Genomic DNA, 18154 nt, shown 5'->3' with positions numbered 1-18154 from the left:
GGCATCGCTAATGTTCCCATCTCATTATTATCCAGGTGCCAGTGAACAGCCCATGGCAGAACAGAACCTGACCCGACACACTGGAATTGGGGCGGGGAGGAAGGGGAGTGTTAGGATATAGATATTCAGGCCTGTCTGCAAAGGCCTGTACTTTAAGAATTTAGGTGTATTCTTATCACTTGGCTAGTTATAGAGGTATAAAAGAAAGAATCAAAATCACTGTCTGCCAGTGTAAGCTCCTTCTCTTACTGCGACAGGCTGAGGCCCTGTTCTCTGGCTAAGGCCTTTGGCTAGGCAGCAGAGGCAGCCATAAGCTGGGAAGCGACCGGTCACCTCCTCACATTCCAAACTAGTCACATTGAAAGAAGGTGCTTTTGGGCTGTTAGGAATACAATCCTGTCCTGATAGTGCCTATCACCTCCAGAGAAAGGGAAGTGCCTAGAAAATGTAAAAGGAAACTTAGTTTGATAGCATCCTGTCTGGCAAGAACCCACTTATCAATAGCTGGGATGTGAAATCCTCACTTTTGTATTGTTTTGTCATTATAGTTCCCACTTTGCTATTGTTTGTCTGTATAATCTGTCTGGTTCTGTGATTGTTCCTGTCTGCTGTATAATTAATTTTGCTGGGTGTAAACTAATTAAGGTGGTGGGATATAACTGGTTACATAATCATGTTACAATATGTTAGGATTGGTTAGTTAAATTTCAGGAAAGTGATTGGTTAAGGTATAGCTAAGCAGAACTCAAGTTTTACTGTATAGTCTGCAGTCAATCAGGAAGTAGAGGGGGGAGTGTGTGTGGGGAAAATGGGAACAGGGAATCGGGGTTGGTGTGTGTGGGGGGGAAATGGGAACAGGGAATGGGGGTAAGGAAATTGGAATCATGTTTTGCTAAAGGGGGAAACGGGAACAGGGAATGGGGGTGGGGAAATTGGAATCATGTTTGGCTAAGGCAGGAATGGGAACAGGGACACAGGTGTAAGGCTCTGTGGTGTCAGAGCTGGGAAGGAGGATACTAAGGAAGGAAACTGGAATCATGCTTGCTGGAAGTTCACCCCAATAAACATCGAATTGTTTGCACCTTTGGACTTCAGGTATTGTTCCTCTCTGTTCATGCGAGAAGGACCAGGGAAGTGAGTGGGTGAAGGAATAAGCCCCCTAACAGGGAGCAGCAGAGATATTCCTTGCTCCATATCCCAAGAGGTTCTTGGGGGAGGCAGAAGCTAAAGCAGGGTGCCCCCGATACCTGGGGGTGGGGAAGTGGGATGTCGGGGGAGTTCTCACCTGTGTGCGTTTTCATGTGCTCATCGAAGTACTGTTTCATGTTGAAGTCCTTCCCGCACCACTGGCACATGAACTGCTTGTGTCCGATGTGGATGCTCATGTGAGAGCGCAGCTGGTATTTGTACTGGAAGCGCTCGTTGCAGTTCTGGAAGGGGGAGGAGGAAGTGAGAGGCAAAGGCAGGTGGCTGAACAGCAATAGCCCAGAACAGGAGTGGAGAGGTTTTCAGCTGCAGCAGTCTCTCACTCATTCAAGCTCAGTCATGGGTGGTGATCTCTGTTTTACAGAGGGGAAACTGAGGCTCTGAGGGATTAAGTGACTTGCCCAAGGTTCACGAGGTGTAGGGACTCCTAGATATGAACTAAATTTTATCATGAGCCATTCCAAATAACTAGGCTTATGAGTAGGGGCCAAACCCTGATGCCTTTACTCAACTTCTATTAAGCCCTTGCTCGGTTTTTATTAAGACCTCTCCTAAAGACTTGAAGATTAATAGGTTAAATAATAATTCAGCCATGCATAGTGCACTAAATCCTGAAAGGGCTCCAGCTTCCCAGAAAGAATCCCTCTTGGGCTGAGCTAAAAGCGGAAGGGGCTCGCTGACCCACGTACGATCCCGTCTGAGAGCCTAGGTACGTACTCAGGTGGCTTGCCCCTTCTGCCGTTTGTGCTTCCACGGATACACTTCACACGCTAGCTCCATCAGAGCTAGCATGGCGATGGCTGCTCAAGGTGGACATTACACCTTCCGACTCCAGGGAGGACATACCCAGAGAGCCTGCTGACGTGCACCATCCTAAATCAGCAGATCAACTGATCCTAGGGGAAAATATCCTGGGGGGTGGGGAAGAGGGGGAGGTAGTTTTAAGAGATGGCGGTGGATGGAAAAGTATATAAATCCCATTTCCAAAGCTACCGCTGCAAGATTATTCTTTTGCTTTCAACTCACACTGGTACCCAAATGGCTTAGTCTGCACTGGCTGTAGAGTGGTTTGTAAGCTCCTCAGGGCAGAGATTTTGTCTGCTTATTGGTTTGAGCAGCCATAACCACATGGAGAAGCAGTGTTTTACTGATGTCAGGACCATTTCAGTAACAACTGGGTGGGTCACTGGCAGGGATTGAACCTAAGAGCTCTGGATCTAAAAGCACTAACCTCGACTGCCTGAGCTATTGGACCTGGTCCATTAACTTGAAGGAAGGAGTCCATAACTGCCTATATGTCATCCAGCCGCTAGAGAGGGGACAAAGATCCTGGTATCAATGTGGGTTACACCAAAACTCCTAAAACAAAAAGAGGGCAGTTGCGCTAACCTCTGTAGATTGTCCCACTCGATGGGATTGCACTTGAGCACCACAGTTGAGATCAGAGCAGTAACAGGGAAACATAAGCAACTATTACCACATGTACTCCGATCTAGAGCAAAGAGGAAGCCCTGCACTAAGCACCACAAGTTCTTAATTCAAACAGTGTTCTGTTTATTACCATTTAAAAAAAAAAACATTATGGAGAAGCACGGTAGAGCGCCAGAGCGAAGAGGCCTCCAGCGCGGGGCTCTCTTTGCATCCACCCAGTAGCAACTGCAGAGGCAGAGGTGGTGCAAACTATCCCCAGTGCTGCCTTCTCAAGGTGCTTCAACACAGAGCCAGGAGGACCCACTCAGTGGGCGAGACGGTCATTCAGTCTTGTGCCCATTCAATCCTTGGCTCCCTCTGCTCATTCAGGCAATGAGACCATAAGAACGGCCACACTGCGTCAGACCAAAGGTCCATCTAGCCCAGTATCCTGTCTTCCGACAGTGGCCAATGCTGGGTGCCCCAGGGGGAATGAACAGAACAGTTAATCATCAAGCGATCCATCCCCTGTCACCCATTCCCAGCTTCCGGCAAACAGAGGCTAGGGACACCATCCCTGCCCATCCTGGCTAATAGCTATTGATGAACCTATCCTCCATGAATTTATCGAGTTCTGTAGCTCACGAAAGCTTAAGCTCAAATAGATTTGTTAGTCTCTAAGGTGCCACAAGTCCTCCTTCTTTTACCCTGTTATAGTCTTGGCCTTCACAACGTCCTCTGGCCAGGAGTTCCACAGGTTGACTGTGTGTCGTGTGAAAAAATACTTCCTTTTGTTTGTTTTAAACCTGCTGCCTACTAATTTCATTTGGTGACCCCTAGTTCTTGTGTTATGAGAAGGAGTAAATAACTTATTTACTTTCTCCACCAGTCATGATTTGATAGACCTCTATCATATCCTCCCTTAGTCATCTCTTTTCCAAGCTGAAAAGTCCCAGCCTTATTAATCTCTCCTCATATGGCAGCCGTTCCATACCCCTAATCGTTTTTGTTGCCCTTTTCTGAATCTTTTCCAATATATCTTTTTTGAGTTGGGGTGACCACATCTGCACACAGTATTCAAGATGTGGCGTACCATGGATTTATATAGAGGCAACATGATATTTTCTGTCTTATTATCCATCCCTTTCTTAATGATTCCCAACATTCTGTTCACTTTTTTGACAGCTGCTGCACATTGAGGGGATGTTTTCAGAGAACTGTCCACAATGACACCAACATCTCTTTCTTGAGTGGTAAGAGCTAATTTAGACCCCATAGTTTTATATGTATAATTTTCCAATGTGCATTACTTTGCATTTATCAACACTGAATTTCATCTGCCATTTTGTTGCCCAGTCACCCAGTTTTGAGAGATCCTTTTGTAGCTCTTTGCAGTCTGCCTGGGACTTAACTGTCTTGAGTAGTTTTGTATCATCTGCAAATTTTGCCACCTCACTGTTTACCCCTTTTTCCAGATCATTTATGAATATACTGAATAGGACTGGGCCCAGTACAGATCCCAGGGGACACCACTCTCTCCATTCTGAAAACTGACCATTTATTCCTACCCTTTGTTTCCTATCTTTTAACCAGTTACCGATCCATGAGAAGACCTTCCCTCTTATCCCATGACAGCTTACTTTGCTGACGAGCCTTTGGTGAGGGACCTTGACAAAGGCTTTCTGAAAACCTAAATACACTATATCCACTGAGGGTAGCGACTAGTGCCAGTTGTGGTGCTGATTTTGTGGCATGGATGCCTGTCCAATAAGAACTGGGCAAAGATCCCTCATAAAACAGCCAGTGGTTGTGGACTGGTGACCTGGGAGGTGTAAACCTCTGTATCTCAATACCAATCCCCAAAACATCCCGCTGCTTTCCTCCACGAAACACAGGAATTGCCAAGCTGGATCAGTCTCACGGTCCATCTAGTCCAGTATCCTGTCTCCAACAGTGATCAGCACTAGCTGCTTCAGAGGGTACATCAGGTAGGTACTTTATGGGATAACCTGCCCTCCTGGGAAAGTTTCTTCCTGACCCCCAATAGTTACAGGTTGGCTTAAGCCCTTAACTTGCTCCACAGGACAATGAGTGAAAGCTGGTAGCAGACAAAAGTAATGGGATTGTGAGTAAGATGCAGTACTGAGAGCTAGGACTCCTGGGTTCCTCCCCCAGCCTGGCTATTTACTCATGAGAGTCTGGGCAAGTCAGAACCTCTAAGACCTCAGTTTCCCTGCCTGTAAAATAAGCACAGTACTAATGTAACTAGTCTGCTGCCCGCTATGGCTACTGATGGCAAGAGTGGCCATCCACATAGACCATAGCTTACCTGGGCTAGAAGGAGACTGTTGGCTATTCAATTTACACCCAAAAGGGGCAGTGATGAACGCTCACACTAGTGATGAGCAGGGATCCTCAAAATCCGTTTGCTCCGGAAAAACACGGAATTTGAATTTTTACAGAGAATCTGGAGGGGCTCAGGCCATCAGCCCCGGACGGCAGGGCTCAGGCCATCAGATTTCATTTTAATCACAGAAAAACCCGGATACGTATGGGGTTTTTTTAGGGCTGTCGATTAATCGCAGTTAACTCATGCAATTAACTCAAAAAAATTAACTGCGATTAATTGCACTGTTAAACAATAGAATACCAACTGAAATTTTTAAAATATTTTTGGATGTTTTTCTACATTTTAAAATATACTGATTTCTATTACAACACAGAATACCAAGTGTACAGTGCTCACTTTATATTATTATAAATATTTCCACTGTAAAAATGATAAACAAAATAAATAGTATTTTTCAATTCACCTCATTCAAGTACTGAAGTGCAATCTCTCTATCGTGAAAGTGTAACTTACAAATGTAGATTTTTTTTTGGTTACATAACTGCACACAAAAACAAAACAATGTAAAACTTTAGAGCCTAAAAGTCCACTCAGTCCTACATCTTGTTTAGCCAATCGCTAAGACTAACAAGTTTGTTTACATTTACAGGAGATACTGCTGATTGCTTATTTACAATGTCATCTGAAAGTGAAAACAGGCATTCGCATGGCACTTTTGTAGCTGGCATTGCAAGGTATTTATGTGCCAGATATAGTAAACATTCGTATGCCCCTTCATGCTTCAGCCACCATTCCAGAGGACATGCTTCCATGCTGATGATGCTTGTTAAAAAAATAATGCATTAATTAAATTTGTGACTGGACTCCTTGTGGGAGAATTGTATGTCTCCTGTTCTGTTTTACCCGCATTCTGCCATATATTCATGTTACAGCAGTCTCGGATAATGACCCAGCACATATTCGTTTTAAGAACACTTTCACAGCAGATTTGACAAAACACAAAGAAGGTACCAGTGTGAGATTTCAAAGGATAGATATAGCACTCGACCCAAGGTTTAAGAATCTGAAGTGCCTTCCAAAATCTGAGAGGGAGAAAGTGTGGAGAATGCTTTCAGAAGTCTTAAAAGAGCAACACTCGATGCAGAAACCTCAGAAACCGAACTACCAAAAAAGAAAATCAACCTTCTGCTGGTGGCATCTGACTCAGATGATGAAAATGAACATGCGTCGGTCCGCACTGCTTTGGATCGTTATCAAGTAGAACCCATCATCAGCATGGACGCCTGTCCTCTCGAATGGTGGTTGAAGCATGAAGGGACACATGAATCTTTATTGCATCTGGCATGTAAATATCTTGCAACACCAGCTACAACAGTGCAATGCGAACGCCTCCTTCTCACTTTCAGGTGACATTGTAAACAAGACGGGGGCAGCATTATCTCCTGCAAATTGTAACCATTCTTGTTTGTCTGAGCGATTGACTGAAGTAGGACTGAGTGGACTTGTAGGTTCTAAAGTTTTACATTGTTTTATTTTTGAATGATGTTATTTCTTGTACATAATTCTCCATTTGTAAGTTCAACTTTCATTATAAAGAGACTGCACTACAGTACTTCTACTAGGTGAATTGAAATATACTATTTCTTTTGCTTTTTACAGTGCAAATATTTGTAATCAAAAATAAATATAAAGTGAGCACTGTACACTTGGTATTCTGTGTTGTAATTGAAATCAATATATTTGAAAACGTAGAAAACATCCCAAAATATTTAAATAAATGGTATTCTATTATTGTTTAACAGTGCGATTAATTTTTTTTCATTGCTTGACAGCCCTAGTTTTTTTTAATTAGAGAATTTTGGGTTTTTTATCACGGAAAACTAGGATCCCTGGTGATGACTAGCCGGTTCGTTAGGTATTATATCTTTCCCAGGGGCCTTATGGAAGGCTAAATTAGCCTTTGTTAAGCATATGGCGAGGCTTGGATGACAGAAAGATCCTCTGGGTTACAAGAAATGGAAGAGATTAGTACGAAAGGGTTCAGATGCAGAAGGGCTTCTGGTGGGGGCCAGGCATGAGTGTGTGCTAATTTCAGACTGGAAGTCTCCAGCAGAAAGCAGGTGACTCACCATGTTGAGGGTGTGAGAGGAGGGATTTTTTTTTGCGGAGGGGGTGTCTGCAGAATTTCTTCTCTTACCTCACATTTAAAAGGCTTCTCTCCAGAGTGCTGAAGAGAATGGACTTTCAGGGACATGCTGCGTTTGAATGACTTCCCACACGTCTCACATGTGAACGGCATATCCTTGGTGTGAGCTACAAATGAAGACAAAAAGGCAATAAGGCCTGACGGGAGAGGTGTTACATCATGACCGTAATAGTGAGAACGCGCCGGTGCTCCCGCCAGATGGAGCCTATTGCTGGCACGCCAAAGCAAGATGATCTGGACTTCGCGCCTCCGAGGGCTGCCATGTGAATGAACGTGAAATGGAGCTACTTAACGTCTGTGTAAGATTAATAGCTGAGCTAGCTCAGAAAGATGGGGCAAATGGCATGAAGTAATTTTTAAAAAACAGTGATAACTTTTATGAAACAATACGCACACCTCCCATAACTCACTGGCCATGCTGCCTAGCCGCCACTGTATTCTCTGAACATTTGTATTCATCACCCTCTTTCAATATTTATGAAACAAAAAATTATGCTGTCTCCTATTTTGTTTCTTTTTAATAAAGAGTAATAACTACTGTCTTTCAATAAATCCAGATCAAACTTGCTCAGTAAAGAGGTTTTTTCCTAACCAACAGCCCTGAAAACTCTTCCTGGGATCTCAGAGTCCAGCTGGATTCTTTCCTTCTCATGCATATAACGAATGGGCCAAATTTTGCCTGCCCTACTTCCTTTCATGCACCACTGCCCTCAATGACTGAAGAGCAGCCTTTGACCATGTAACTTAATTAACAATCCTGTTGATCATGCACGAGGAGGAAGAGACCCTAGCTCACCCTCCCATAGCTGCGTTGGCTCTGCAGGGCTAACAAGCACCAAAAGCTCGTCCTGCCTCAGTTTCCTCTGACTCTGATTGAGAGCCATTGGAAAGAAAGGGTCACATTTATATAGTCACCTTTCTGAGCAGACCCCCACTTGAATTCTGTACAAGCCACTTGAGACCTGTGACAGATATTACAACTACATGCATCATCTTTGGGGCGGACATATTGTATTTTATGATTAAATCAGGAAAACCTCAAAAAGGCATTCTTTTGAGACGGACCAAACAGTATGAACTATAGACTATTCATAGCCCTCTGCACTGATACAGGCAACGTGTATTTGAGTGTTCTTGGCCTGTTGAGTTGGTTTCCTGCAGAATACGGACTCACCAGAGAGTGATTTATGCAAAATCTCAAAACTGGCTATGTAGATTCCCAGCCTTTGACGCTTGAGCTCCTGGGGCACTGGGGGAGCGACTGATTTTACCCATTTTCAGGAGGCTGGAGACAAAGCAAGACTTCGGGTATAAAAGGTTGAGTTTAAAGAGGCTTCCTTTTGATTCAGCAGACAGACAGGACCTTTGGTCTTAGGGCAGCCCCAAACCTGGTGGAAGGACTGGAAAAACTACCGCTCCCTCCATGTGGAACGCGGGTGATTCCTGGTATGTCTGGTGAGTGTTTAAATCTTTTTATTGGTTGGTATATGTTTTCTTAGTGATGCTTTTGCCCTAAGAATAAATGTACTTTGCTTTGGAAGAGCTGTGTGGTCACCGGTAAAAAAACAACAACCCTGTCATTATCTTTGGAGAGAAACTAAACACCGGGGGACAAGGAGTTTGTCAGATCCGCTGGAGATATCATAGGGTGTGCCAGGGGGCTGTGCAGCCATAAACCACCAGTCAGAAGGGAGTGGGACAAGGGTCCCTGCCCAGAGACAGGTGATGACTGGAGGCCAGAGACCAGACCGGGCACTTCTGAAGTGGATCTCAAAGGGAAAGTACAGGTGCAGTTACCCTGAAAGTGTGACAACCTGCCAGTAGTAAAGATTCACCATAAGAGTTGCTTTCTTTTAACACTAAATGAGGAACTTTATTAGCATAAGGAAAACAGCACTGTCTCTAAAATGGCCGTCTCTCATCTCCTCCATAAACTAGTTCTGGAGAACACTTACATTTCATTTAGTGCAGGGCAGGGTGAAATTTTTTGGCCATTCTTTTTTTTCAAGCAAAAACGCAGGTTTGACAAGACCCAAACGTTTCACGAATTCAGGTGTCAGTTTTGCTGAACTGTTCATTTGAAAGCAATTCAGAAAAATGAAAACGTTTTGTTTAGACATTTTTTAACCAAACGGTTTCAATGTTTTGTCTTGAAACAAATTTTATTTAAAAATTTCAAGTACATTAAGAATGGTCAGAATTGAAATGGCTTGATTTTGTCCAATGAAACATTTAATTCAACCGGAATCTATTTTTTCCCGACTTTTCAGAACTGCCACTGAACTGAAAAATCTGTCATTTGCCCAGCTCTAATTTCAGTTTTTTAAGAGATACGTGGGAAACCTCTTCAGCGCAGTATGGGGGTAGGGTTAAACTGCATCTCCATTAAGCCCCTGCGGCCTAAGCACAAACACCCATCCACTCACCAACCATGTGTTTCCGCACATGTGCCATGGTGTAGAATTTCTTCTCACAGATTTCACAGGAGAACTTCTTCTCTGCATAGCCATGGACAATTTTATTGTGTTCGTGGAGAGACCAGAGTTTCTTAAACGCTTTCCCGCATGTCACACACTGCAAGGGAAGAGAGGAATAAGACAGGGGCTGAAATATGCCAGAAGGGGAAAATATACAGCCCCAGCTTACAAAATTAAACGTAGCATCATGGGACAAACTGTCGCCTTACAGTGGGTGGTACAATAGGGGGTGCGGACAGAATTTTTTCACTCTATGCACCTCCCCTGTGCACTCCTAACAATCGCACTCCTCTTGCCCACTTGTGTGATACAAGGTCAACCGTGCTCCAACGGAGAAGGAGAATGCATGGAAGAGCAACACCTCAGCCCAGCCGTTCTGCACCAACCAATGGGGATGGCTACCACACTGGGGGCGATGTGGTTGTAGCAGAGCAGTTCGGGAAATGGAATAACCGCGGAACATTTTTGACAAAAATGAAAACAAATGAGTTTCTTGAAATTTTCTCTCAGAAAACGGTGACCTTTGGTTGAAAAACCCAGAAGTATTCGTTCGGCTTGAGCGGAACATCCAATCTACGGTCAGAAAAGTTTTGATGGAAAATTCTTGACTGGCCCTCGTTTACAGGGTGCAGCTGAGGCCTATGCTGTAGATCCAGATCCTGATGCATGCAGGCTGGATCCCAGGGAGTGGGACATGCGTGGTGGTGGGGCTGGGCATCTGCTGTTGTGTGGATCCTCCCTTTCCTCCCTTGGGCAGAGGACGCTACCATCTTTACTTTAGCAAGCATAGAGGGAAACAGAGTTACGGTGAACAGACTAAGCAGCAGCATGTGGGTAGGGGGATGGATATCCTAGACCACAGCAAGCCTGGGGTGTCGTTCTGAACGTAAGCCATAGGCTATGTGTCTTCAAACCATCAGCAATGCTGGGGGGAATCGACACAAAACCCAGTGGTGTTTGCAGGATTGATTAGGATCCTCCTGAGCTTCGCTTTGGATTCAAATGAACCGAAAGACGGAGCAAACCTCAGCCAGAACCTCTTAGACTGGCCTGACTCAGCCTTTCTTTCTCTTCAGCTTCAGGCTAGTGCCAGTTTTTTCCCTGGCTGTACATACTCTAGGGAGGGGGAAGGCAGAGGACGGAGAGAGCCTGGAGACACCCTTCCAGCTGCTAGCTGCACTACAGTGTGAGACTTGCACCAGACCAGCTTGTCCTTGGGAACTAGATTCCCTGGGGCTGCCTCCCAGCTGGGGATGGTGGTATCCCAGCATGCAATGAGTGCTAGTCTCCTGCTGCATGCAAGCTCCTTGTATTCCCCTGAGGCCCTACCAGCTCCCATGCTGGCTCAGACCTAGCATGAAAGCAGCAGCCATCCCAAAGGAGTCCAGCCAGACATCAGCATCAGCTGGGCGCAGAATCGCCAAGACCATGGATTCTCTGGGGCAGGGACTGTTTGTGTTACCTGCCCATACAGCACCTAACACAATGCGGGCCCTGATCCTTGACTGGGGTTCCAAGGCACGACCGTAACGTAACTAATAACGCTCACATGGCATAACCGCCTATAGCCTCGCAATCAGAGCCCAGCACACGCCCAGGTTTCCTTCGCTGCCTTTCCAGCTAGCATTGGATCACGAAGAACCCCACAAAGTCCTAAATCTGCCTCTTATTACAGCCCTCCTGCAGGAGCAGGCATTGCAGCTCCAGAGTTCATTCACTACGGGACTCGGCTGGAACTGACCTGTCAGGCCCCATGAGCAAGGCTTCACCTTCACCGCACCCCTGATGCTTTCAGGAGGAGCCATCGCCGTGAAGGGGAGTGACAGTGTGAATAAGCAGCACAGTCGCTGAGGGCAAGAGCGAGCAGGGCAGGAGTTGACACAGCTTCACCAAACTTTTTCATGACAAGCCCCACTCGTTGCTACAGAACACGCAGGGAGCACTTTGTCCCCACGCTGAATTGCAGCCTTCTCTGGGTCGGGGGATGAGACGTTTAACACAGTATAACACCAGAATACCGATCCCACTTGTCACTGGAGGAGGGATTTACGGAGGCTGAATATAGTTAGCTCAGGGGAATCTGACCAAAAAGCTGCCTTGGGATCATTAATGGCCAGTCGGCTACAGCTTCAGTTTTATGTCACATTCAGACGAGGGCCTCTCTCAGCACAATGCCCCTACTGCCATGCTTGGGCGCTGGCTCAGCACCAACCGCCCAGAGAAGATTGCCCCTCTTGGATTACCACACCATTCCCTGCAGCTCCTCTGTCTCTTGGAGATCTACTGCTGCTCAACAGGGAAGAGCGAAGATACGAGCTGCCCCACCGCATCAGCTGCTCAGGGTGCTGCCCCCCTAGAGACACTAAGCCAAGCACACGCACATCACCTTGCTCCACCCTGCTCAGGAACGACGTGCATTTCCCCACTAGCCCTACCCAACAGTCAGTGGCTCACAGAGCCATAATCTGGCTCTAGTTCTCTCTGCTCCGCTTCCAGGCAATAAACTTTCCAGGGGGAAAGAGCTACCCCTTGGAATAGGCAAGTCACAGGACTGCTAAGGAATCGCTGACTTCGGATGATCAAGCATCCTAGTGTCCTGTACACACCTTTACCATGAAGGAGTTAGAAACAGGATAGTGTGCTTGCTATAATCCCTTCGCTGTGTTTACGAGGCAGCAATGATTTACTGAGACACAAGGACACAGCGCCCCTTCACATTTCACAGGCAGCAGTTCTCTTTTATTGGCCTCCCAAGTCCCTCTCCTTTTGCTAATCCCCACCCCTATCTCGTCCCCTAAGCTTGTATCCGTCACATTCCACGAGGAGACTGACTGCAAATTTGGTTTCAAGACCCGTTTAACAAGCACAGCTCACCACACGGCCAAAACTGCAGGGATTAACCCACTCTCTGCTTCTCACGGTACCAGCTCAGTCCGCTTCCGCTGCCACGCCACCTCTGGCCGCCAGGGCTGGTGAGAACAGAAGCTAAACGGGGTTGGACGTGGCCCCCAAGGTTTTGGATGGGAAATCCCCAAACCCCAAGGTCTGGAGACTGCTGAAAGACGTGACAAAGTACTGACTCACCAAGGTAATCAAAGCCCCAGCAGAGGGGGCACATGGTGTAATTTGGATGGGGCTTGTAAAATCAAACATATGTGGTCACTGAAGACCCCCAGGGCACTTTGTGTAATCACTGATGTGGTAAATCTAGCATCCGGGCTTCACTCCAGTTTTGGCCATTTTATTCTGTCAATCCCAGTGTATCTGCATTCTCAGTGTGGAGGGAAAACTGTTCTCCCTTTCCTGCCCAACTCGCTCGACATCCGTTAGCCATGTGTGTAAAGTGTTGTGGGATCCGTTCAGGGCTGGTATCAGATGTGTCTGCTGCTTCAGTTCCCCATATTTCTCCCAGGATCTTCAACAGGCCTGCACGCTACCCGAGTGCTTTCACAGCTCATCTTCAGCGTTCCGCACTCTGGCCACAAGGCGTAGCTCAGCCCTTCCCGAGAACGAGCTTTCCTTCCCCTACATTAGCTAGCAGCACTGTATACGTCCAAAGCAAAGTTCCCACTGACTTCAGACTGGGCGTGCTCAGCACTTCGGCAAGTCACGCCCCAAGTGTCTGAAGGTGGACAACCCAGAAAGAAAGAACTAAAGACAACACAATGGCCACCTGGGAAGTTTGGTTTAAGTGACTTGCCCAGCATCAAGTAGTAACTCAGTAGCAGAGGCAGGGACTGATTCCAATTCTTCAGGGCAGCATTTGCCTTAGCCACAAGACCCTCCTTTCTCTTCCTGCAGTCCCCTACCTCATTCACTACACAACTTCTGCAGCTTCCGGATGTCCCACAGAGAACAATCTCATTAACTACACAATCCCAGTTATGCTCCGAGCACTGTCCAGCAGATTCATATTATTCAGAAAGCCATTTTCTTGTTGAAAAAAAATGTCATCTGCATGTTTTCAATCAGCCCTACTCTCTAACCTCCTTCCTGTTAGATACTTGTACTTTCCCCAACCTGGCACAACGTCACAACACTCTTCATATTCCACAATGCTATTCCCCTCAATCCACAGATCAAAGAACTGAATGTCTAACTGCTGTACAAGCTTTGCACCACTGTCAGACACAGAAAGAACATAAATTCGCTCAAAATACTTATTTTACCACAAAAATGCACAAAAACGTCTATAGATTTTCACTAAGATTTTAAAATAATGGCTCAACTGTACAAGAAAACAGTACCAGGCAAAATCCTTCACATGCACAATAGTTTGTATGTAGATTTATAAAATAGATTAGTTTAAATTCAAACTAATCAAAATATTTGCCTGAAAATTCTCAGAAAAGTGGCAATTTTGGTTGAAGTCCAGCACTCAAAAGTTAGGAAATGCCAGAATTAAGGCTGTCTGTACAATTTTAATTCTGTTCCCTTGTGCGTATGCATTATGATACAATCTTTAATTACATGATCATCTACCATTTTTCCATGGGACTTCTGCCTTATTGAGTATGTCTACACTGGAACAAAAGACGAGCAGCATGGCCGCTGCTGGCCCGTGTCAGGTGACTCATGCTCAGGGCTCAGGCTGTGGGGCTAAAAATTGCTGTGTAGACATTCCGGTTCAGGCTGGAGTCTGGGCTCTGGGACTCTTCCCTCTCGTAGGGTCCCAGGGCTCAGGCTCCAGCCTGAGCCCAAATATCAACACTGCAATTTTACAGCCCCGCCACCCAAGCCCTAGGAGCCTGAGTCAGCTGACACAGGCCAGCTACGGGAGTTTAACTGCAGTGTAGACATACCCGGGGTTACAATATTAAGGCAGCTGAATGCTGCCCTGGAAATTGGATTCTATCCCTGCACAGTTCCTATGTGATGCTGAACAAATCACTTCAATCAAACTTTTCACAGGCAGCCACTAATTGCGTGTCCTCATTTTCTGGGTGTCATCTTCAGATTGGCAGAAGTGTTGAGCGCCCACAGTTGCCAGTGAAGTCAGTGGGAGCTGTGCCCTAAACACATAAATTGCTATTTAATGCAAAGTACTCTGAAAAATCAGGTCCTAGCTGCCTCAGACTGGTTGCCCAAAATCACTGAAAACTTTTAACCTTAATCTCGCTCTGCCTCAATGCCCCATCTGTAAAATGGGAATAATACCATCCCTTCACCTCCCAGGGGTGATGGAAAGATAGACTGGTGACTGTCTGTGAAGCACTTGGATAGACAGTGATGCGGGCCACAGAAAAGCCCATAAGGGCATTAATGATTTCATCTTCATAGCAGGGTTTGAATAGTGTGCAGTAAAATAACACAGGGGTGCACTCTGAACAATGAGGAGAAAACCAAATATTGAATAACTATCCTGTGCACGGAATGAGGCAAAGGTCCTGTGGAAAAAAACTGGTATCTGATCATCTAAAAAGACTGTACCATAATGCATACATGCAAGGGGCTGAATTAAGGTTGCACAGGCAACCTTAATTCTGACATTTTCAAATGATGGAGATTGCAACTGTAATATTTTAATATTAATATTTTAATTAATAATTTAATATTAATATTTTAATATTAATATTTTAGGTTTTTGTGTGTGTAATTCATACAGTACACTGAAGTTTAAATTCTGCTTTAAGTTCAGTTTCAGGACCTTAGGACCAGGTTCGGATATTCAAACTCACATTGAGCAGTGCCTTACTCCACGAGTGGATGCAAATGGGTGTGAACCTTAGCTGGTGGAGCTGATGTAGCTATTGACTTCAGTGGAGCGATGTTGACTTACAACAGGTGACAATCTGGCCTGCTGACTTCAATAGGAACGCTTGGGATAAACTACTCTTCAACCTGAGTAAGGATACCAGAACTTGGCCCATAACTAGGGCTCCGTGTCTGTCATGGAGGTTGCGGGAAGTCACGGATTCTGTGACTTTCTGCGACCTCTGTGACTTCTGTTGCGGCCAGTGCGGCTGAACCCAAGCAGCAGGCTCTGGGGACCACCTGAGCAGCGATCTCCAGGGTGGCCAGAGCAGCGCTACCCCGGCAGCCCCCGGCCACCGGTGTCATGGCTGGCCCCGCCTCTCCCCCCAGCAACGACTCCCCAGCACGCCTCCCCCCCCCCCCCCGCCACAAATTAGTCAAGGATATTTATAGTATAAGTCATGGACAAGTCAGGGGCGTGAATTTTTGTTTATTGTCTATGACCTGTCCATGATTTTACTAAAAATACCTGTGACTAAATCGCAGCCTTACCCATAACTATGGACCATTTATTTTTTCTCCTTCTGATGTGGCTTCTCCATTGTGGGAGGTTCGCAACCATGGTGGGCCTATACTGAGCCTCCCTATTTCCCCCAGAAATATTGACACAAGAAGTTGGTTATAAGCAATGTTATTTATGCTTGGAGTGAACCTATCTTATTTGAAGCCTTCTGCACTCCTATACTTCCTGCATCTTTTACGCCAAGTCCTTATCCCTCAGTATCCCTCACACGTGGGTAGTGGAAGGGCAAGAGTTTGAATTTTAGGTGGCTTCACCAACCTCATGGCCCATAGCTATAGTTTTAGGGATAACCCACACAAAATCAGACCTGGATTAATTTAAAAAGAAATCACTCAAGCACTGGAAGGATAACATGGGACCGTCTAGGGTTTTCTTATCTATATTTTAAAAAATGACATTTGTAAGATGATGTCAGTTCAACATGGATTAGAAGATTCACTGGAGAATTTTTTAAAAATGCTTAACCAATGAAGCTGCAGCATTCAGTATTATTAAATTTTTCCTGGATTCTGATTGGTTCATGTCACCTGTAACGTTCCAATGTAGCAGCCAGCCAATAAATTACTCTTAAAGAAGAAAAAAAAGGAGTACTTGTGGCACCTTAGAGACTAACAAATTTATTTGAGCATAAACTTGAGCTGTAGCTCACGAAAGCTTATGCTCAAACAAATGTGTTAGTCTCTAAGGTGCCACAAGTCCTCCTTTTCTTTTTGCACATACAGACTAACACGGCTTCTATTCTGAAACCTGTCTTAAAGAAGAGTTGGTCTACATTAGAAAAGTTGCATTGGCTTAACTGAATCTATTTTAAGAATCCATTAAATCTAGTTAAATTGGTACAAACCTCTAAAGCAGACATACTTAAAGTGATTTAAGCAAGGATTAAACTAGGTTGGCTGAATTCAGAAATGCGTCAACACAAAAGCTAAACTGATGTACAGCAAGAATTAAAGCTGTTTTATCTCATGCAGCAAATTTCCAAATTAAGCTAAATCAATTTAAGACAGGGTTAAATTGGCTGACGTGTGTCTATGTTAGGAGTTTGTGTCAATGTAACTGGATTGATTGACCGATGTTTAAAATCAATTTGAATAAACTGGTGCAACGTTTCTACTATAGACAAGGCCTAAGTACATAAAAGTACACGTATAAAAATGACAAGAAACGTTAGATAAGTACCTATATACAGTAGCATCATGGATTATCCGAACTGATTGAGTGACACTGCATGTATTTGGGTAAATTGGGAGGGAATATCGGAAACAGACCTGCTAGCAGTTCCTTGGATCAGGGCATTTGGATACAAGGGTTGTGCTGTGTGTGTGTTGGGAGGGGGCTGTGCTCTGTTTATGGGGTTATGCTGTGTGTGTGTGTACACACGTATGTATACACAAAGAAATCAGCTTTACTTTTTCCTCACGTCTACATACTAAACAACCCTGATAAAATCCTTGGTCATTACTGCTCGAGGTTCCAATTGTACCAGACAAGCCCATTGCTGCCCAGACACTCACACCGGTAGATAAGGAATTTCCTTGTGTCTCAGTGTAACACACTGGGGGTCAGGGGGCAGTGACTGCAGAACAGGAGAGAAATGCTTGAGTGGTTTGGGGTAACAGAAACCCAGCGTTTTCCTTGATTCCCTGTTGCTCATATTTCACGTTTACACAATAACATGAGGATGCACACCACTGTCCACTCGCGCAGTGCTGCAATTTAGTTTCTTTCCAGCAGTTGGCACTGCAGTTCTACAACTGACATTTGTCAACACCCTAAAGCAGTTTTCAGAGTAGCAGCCGTGTTAGTCTGTATTCGCAAAAAGAAAAGGAGGACTTGTGGCATCTTAGAGACTAACCAATTTATCTGAGCATAAGCTTTCGTGAGCTACAGCTCACTTCATCAGATGCTCAACCTTTCCAAAGTACTGTCCCCTTTTCAGGAGCCTGCTTTGTCATGTGTACCCCAAGTTTCACCTCACTTAAAAACTATGTGCTTACAAAATCAGACATAAAAATACAAAAGCGTGACAGCACACTATTACTGAAAATTGCTTACTCTCTAATTTTTACCATATCATTATAAAATAAGTCAATTGGAATATAAAAATTACTTACATGTCAGTGTATACTATATAGAGCAGTATAAATAGGTCATGGTCTGTAGGAAATTTTAGTTTGCATTGACTTCGGTCGTGCTTTTTATGTAGCCTGTTGTAAAACTAGGCAAAT

The 18154-nt window shown here is 45.0% G+C and overlaps 1 protein-coding gene across 2 annotated transcripts in view; it reads right to left on the bottom strand.

Annotated features, from left to right (window-relative positions):
- Positions 1 to 18154, bottom strand: part of ZBTB47 (zinc finger and BTB domain containing 47) — a 98109-nt gene that overhangs the window by 6757 nt on the left and 73198 nt on the right. For both annotated transcript variants that reach the window (XM_077808449.1, XM_077808448.1), the window contains exons 3-5: positions 9599 to 9746; positions 7164 to 7279; positions 1286 to 1430 (exon numbers count right to left, since the gene is read on the bottom strand). In XM_077808449.1, coding sequence (XP_077664575.1) covers positions 1286 to 1430; positions 7164 to 7279; positions 9599 to 9746 — 409 coding nt within the window. The remainder of the gene's footprint in view (positions 1 to 1285; positions 1431 to 7163; positions 7280 to 9598; positions 9747 to 18154) is intronic.

This window comes from Eretmochelys imbricata, chromosome 2 (assembly GCF_965152235.1).
Source record: "Eretmochelys imbricata isolate rEreImb1 chromosome 2, rEreImb1.hap1, whole genome shotgun sequence".
Taxonomy (NCBI): Eukaryota; Metazoa; Chordata; order Testudines; family Cheloniidae; genus Eretmochelys; species Eretmochelys imbricata.
The sequence above is the reverse complement of the archived record's forward strand: the minus strand, read 5'-3'. Positions and strand labels throughout refer to the sequence as shown.